At 30.1% G+C, this 5,000-nt stretch overlaps 1 protein-coding gene across 1 annotated transcript in view; it reads left to right on the top strand.

The window, feature by feature from the left end:
* Positions 1-5,000, top strand: part of Slik (Sterile20-like kinase) — a 52,614-nt gene that overhangs the window by 6,308 nt on the left and 41,306 nt on the right. The window contains exon 2 of the mRNA XM_086542924.1: positions 4,612-4,810. Coding sequence (XP_086399050.1) covers positions 4,658-4,810 — 153 coding nt within the window. The 5' untranslated portion in view covers positions 4,612-4,657. The remainder of the gene's footprint in view (positions 1-4,611; positions 4,811-5,000) is intronic.

Raw genomic sequence — 5,000 nt, 5'->3', positions numbered from 1 at the left:
TTTTTTATGTTAGCTATTATCCTTATTGTTGTTGTTATTTTATTGTTATTATTATTATTATTATTATTATTATTATTATTATTATTATTATTATTATTATTATTATTATTATTATTATTATTATTATTATTATTATTATTACTATTACTATTACTATTACTATTACTATTACTATTACTATTACTATTACTATTACTATTACTATTACTATTACTATTACTATTACTATTACTATTACTACTACTACTACTACTACTACTACTACTACTACTACTACTACTACTATTTCTATTACTACTACTACTACTACTACTACTACTACTACTACTACTACTACTACTACTACTACTACTACTACTACTACTACTACTACTACTATTACTACTACTACTATTATTGTTGTTATTATTATTATTACTATTACTATTATTATTATTGTTATTATTATTGTTATTATTATTATCATTATTATTATTATCATTATTATTATTATTATTATTATTATTATTATTATTATTATTATTATTATTATTATTATTATTATTATTATTATTTTATTATTATTATTATTATTATTATTATTATTATTATTATTATTATTATTATTATTATTATTATTATCATTATTATCATTATTATAATTGTTGTTATTTTGTTATTACTGTTGTTATTGTTATTATTAGAGTTATCAGCATTATCATTATCATAATCATATTAACCCATTGGATATTGGTGATCTGAAGGTGCCTACTATAGAAAGTAATTTGAGGGCCTGGGTGATTTAGGTGTACTACAAGTAGGATTTTTTTTTTTTTTTTTTTTTTTTTTTAACTTCTCAAACTTTTTTGTCCTTTTTTCAGTCCTACTAAGAGTGATTGACATATTTAGTGAAAGATGATGGAAATGATCACTATATCTACCATAATTACTGAAATACAGATTTAGTTTACAAATCTAAAACATGGAAGGCACCACTCTCCTTGTGCCAGCTAGAAAGAAGGCTTGAGTAGCATCCTTCCACCATCTCTACCAAACATAAATTCCTAAGAGCAATGATACACAGCAATATGCAGACCTTTGGCTATAAAGTAGGATCTGCAAGCAAAATGAGACTTGGAAAGTGAATTAGAGTAAGTGCCAGTATGGTTGTATTGTGCTATGGCACTGGCATCTGGAAGCACAGGCGGGATTCCTCTTCTCCAACTCTTTATTTCTTTTTTGTTGTGATTGTTCATTATTTTTCTATTTGGCTACTAAGGAAAATTGCTTCATGTCTTCTGATAAAAAGGTTACACTTCTGTCAGGCTAAGTGTAAAGAATTTAATGGACTCTGTATTACAATTTTAGTCAACAACAATATTGAAAAAGCATGTCAGAAGGCACATAAATTATTTACCAAATCATAAAAAAACTAGTATTTTAAGGAGTGAATGAATGAGAGCAAAAAAGCCAAGATATGTCACATGATGCATCCTCCCTCCGAATTAAAACCTGTCTTTTGTGCTGAACATGTGGCAGATGTTGTCTATTTTGTGGTCCAGACAAGAAGATGGATGCATTTTATCCATGTGTTCATAAATAATGGTTATAGCAAGGAAGATTAAACTATATTTCCAACCTAAATTCTAAAATTTGGATAAGCAAGTGAGGTCAAGGTCAGGTAGGCCTACTAATTGATTCCATGCTGATTAAATGCTTATAGAACTATCTATGTGTAAAGCCAAATCATAATGCATGTATACATGCATTCTTACCTGCAATGGGTTAGATATATGGACTTGTTTGTAGTTGTAATGTGAAATGTCATTGTAGACTTTGTTATATGGGCACTGAGGAAGTTTTATTGAAGGAATGAAAATTAGGGTTATTTAGAGGCTATATTGCATTCAGAAAGGATCACGATTCATTGAGTAGAAATGTATGGAAATGGTAATTATTTGAATTCTTTTTAGTACCTTTATACTCCCTAGAGGATTTTTTTATTGCTACTGAAGGAGTTCCAAAGTGGAGTTTACTTGAGTTCAAATGATGAAATCTAAAAGTTACACCTTTAAGAATAATTATATTTCATTGGGCATTTCATTTCATATCCATCCTATCAAATAAAAGATAGTTTCAGTGTATTTTGCTCTAGACTTCTTTTTTTTTATTAGATACTGGCACTCTTCTCTGAACCCTATCGAGATAGGCCTCATCTTAAATTAAGATGTTCAGCCTGGGCTGGGTATCTTAAATTGTGTTTATTTTCTATTATTCTCTAGATTTATGATTGATATGAGTCCATTTATGATATATTAGCAAAATTTTACTAATTAACATTTTGTATGATGGCCTAGTTACACAACTGCAGGAAAGAATAACTTGCTTTCAACAAAGGGAAAAATGCAATATGAAAGTGAATGGACCCTTGTAGCTTTATCAGTAAGGAGAAGGTCAATGTACTTAATCCCTAGATCTCAGTAAAGCTATCAAATCTCTTATGAACCTGTTGATGTAAGAAAATATGGGAACTTTACTTGGTTTAATTTCAAGGTTGCCTGTGTAAGCCAAAAATTAGAAGTGCGAGGACAATAGTTTTTCCCCAAGTGTTTGATTCTGGACAAGCCAATACTTTTCTTTCAATAAAAGCATTAAAGGAATGAGGGTTTGAGCCAACTTCAGAATGCTGTAGATAGAGATCTAGCATGTTTGGAGCCACAAAACTCCTTGCCTATATAGAGCAACTCCCTTTGTTGTGAAAAGAATGGATTCCACTCAGCACTCTACCCCACCCCTAGTATGTTATATATACACACATCCCACCTGGTGTCCTAAATGCCAATGATTTGCCTTGAAATTGATTCATAATCATTGCATCCCTCCCTGCACACTGATGCATACCCAAATTTGTAGTTTGAGATTATTATTATTATTATTATTATTATTATTATTATTATTATTATTATTGTTGTTGTTGTTGTTGTTGTTGTTGTTGTTGTTGTTGTTGTTGTTATTATTGTTATTGTTATTGTTATTGTTAATATTATTATTATTATTATTATTATTATTATTATTATTATTATTATTACTATTATTATTATTTTACATTGTAAGTATGAATTATACAGTGATGTGTTTACCAGAAATGAAATTTGGAATATCACTTTGACAAAAGGAATTAGTACTCTCTTACCCACCATGTTTAATTTGTGTGTTATTACATACAGTAACTTATGTATATACCTGTTACTCAAATTAAAGACTCCTCCATTTTCACAAGTTATCGCTCTCCACATGTGTATCTGCTATGAAGCAGTACTTGACACAAAGCAGAAGAAGTTTTACCTTAAACAAATCAGTCATGAAAGATTTGTGGTGACTGGAACACACATTCTGTAGTATTTTTGTAAAAGATGCTCTACATTTTTTTTTTCTTTTTCTGCCTTACCCAAGTTGTATGACATCCATGTGACCTTTCCTTTATTCATGAGAAAGTAGTATTACAAAAATAAGTTTGCAATTCAAAAGAAACTTGTAAATCCCCTTCAAGATCAGTAAGCAGAACCTCATAGTACATAAGACACAAGTAAACATCTTTGAGCTTGAGTTGCTAATAGCAAATATATACATTTATCCCAGCAAACATTATACCAAGGACCTAGTGTTATTTTTTCAACCATGAAAACATACTACTTGGTCTCACATTATCACACAGGATGTGAATACATGAGTATGGTATGTTCTTCTATAAAGGTCTTAAGAGATATCAGATGACAGTACATGTAGTCTATGTATGTTTGAGATTTGAACATGAATGGATGAATTTTTTTGATAGAATCATCTTTATTTGTTAGTGAAATGTATTATGGAATATCAATGGAAGGTCCTGAATCAATCATTTTGTTTTCTTTGACATTTTATTTGATAAATTAAAAAATATGAAAAGTGTTGAAAACTATTGTGAAGGAAATTAGATTTGTAGTTTCTGCATGCCTTAACCCATCCACGACGGGGGAATTCTAGCCTTGAATGTCCCAATGCCGGGGCGTTCAAATTATTAGGCCTAAATCAATTGAATGGCTGGCACAATACTGTGCCGCCCGGCCACTGGGCTTTTGAATGAGAGGTACAGTACTGTACCACCCGTCTAGAGTGGCTTAAGTTGCAGCAACTTAGAAAGTTACTCCTACTGAAAATGAAGACCATTATTCAGTGATCCAAATCTAGATGAATTGGGTTAATTTTTGGGAGGAATAATAACTATAACTGGGATATTTTAGGTGATGTATCCAATATATCCAGGAATATATGCAGTAGGTTTATCAAATGATGTATAAAATTTATAAGCATTGACTAAATATTTGATCTTTACTATTAGTGTTTTAGAGATGAGTGTTAGTATAAGTATAATTTGATCTCTTCTGATAGCAGGGTTAATCCTAGAGACAAATGGTAAATGTAAAGAAGACATGAGCCAAACTTTATATACATTTAAGTATGTTGATGTGTATGAAAGTAACATGCTCTTGGAGTACTATATATACATCTGTAGATGTGTGTATATGAATATCTGTAAGTGCATATGTGAAATTTATCTGATGTTGTGATTAATGATTATTGATCATATTTCAGAGTGAAGTGAATACCATGTGATCTAAATCACAGATCTGCTGGAACAATGCCACTCATCTCCAAATTCAAGGACATTTTCAAAGGTGGCTCATCTGCAAAAAAGAAAAAGCTCTTCCACAATGTGCGCCTTGATAACCCAGAAGACTTTTGGGATATTGTGGGAGAATTGGGGGATGGAGCCTACGGAAAAGTTTATAAGGTAATTCTGAAGTTCTGAAATAAGAAGTCACATTTTTTTTACCCTGTTTTTCTATATTGATGAATGAAAAGAAATCTGTTCAGAGATTTGTTATATATTTATGTCAAGTCTTTAGCAATATAATTTTATTCTCTATTTTTCCCATATAATGTTGCATACTATGATTTTTTTTTTCATAAATGTTGAACAT

The sequence above is a fragment of the Penaeus japonicus genome, unplaced genomic scaffold (assembly GCF_977035675.1).
Source record: "Penaeus japonicus unplaced genomic scaffold, GWHDUDI00000001_assembly GWHDUDI00000013, whole genome shotgun sequence".
NCBI lineage: Eukaryota > Metazoa > Arthropoda > Malacostraca > Decapoda > Penaeidae > Penaeus > Penaeus japonicus.
This window is presented reverse-complemented; position numbering and strand designations above follow the sequence as displayed.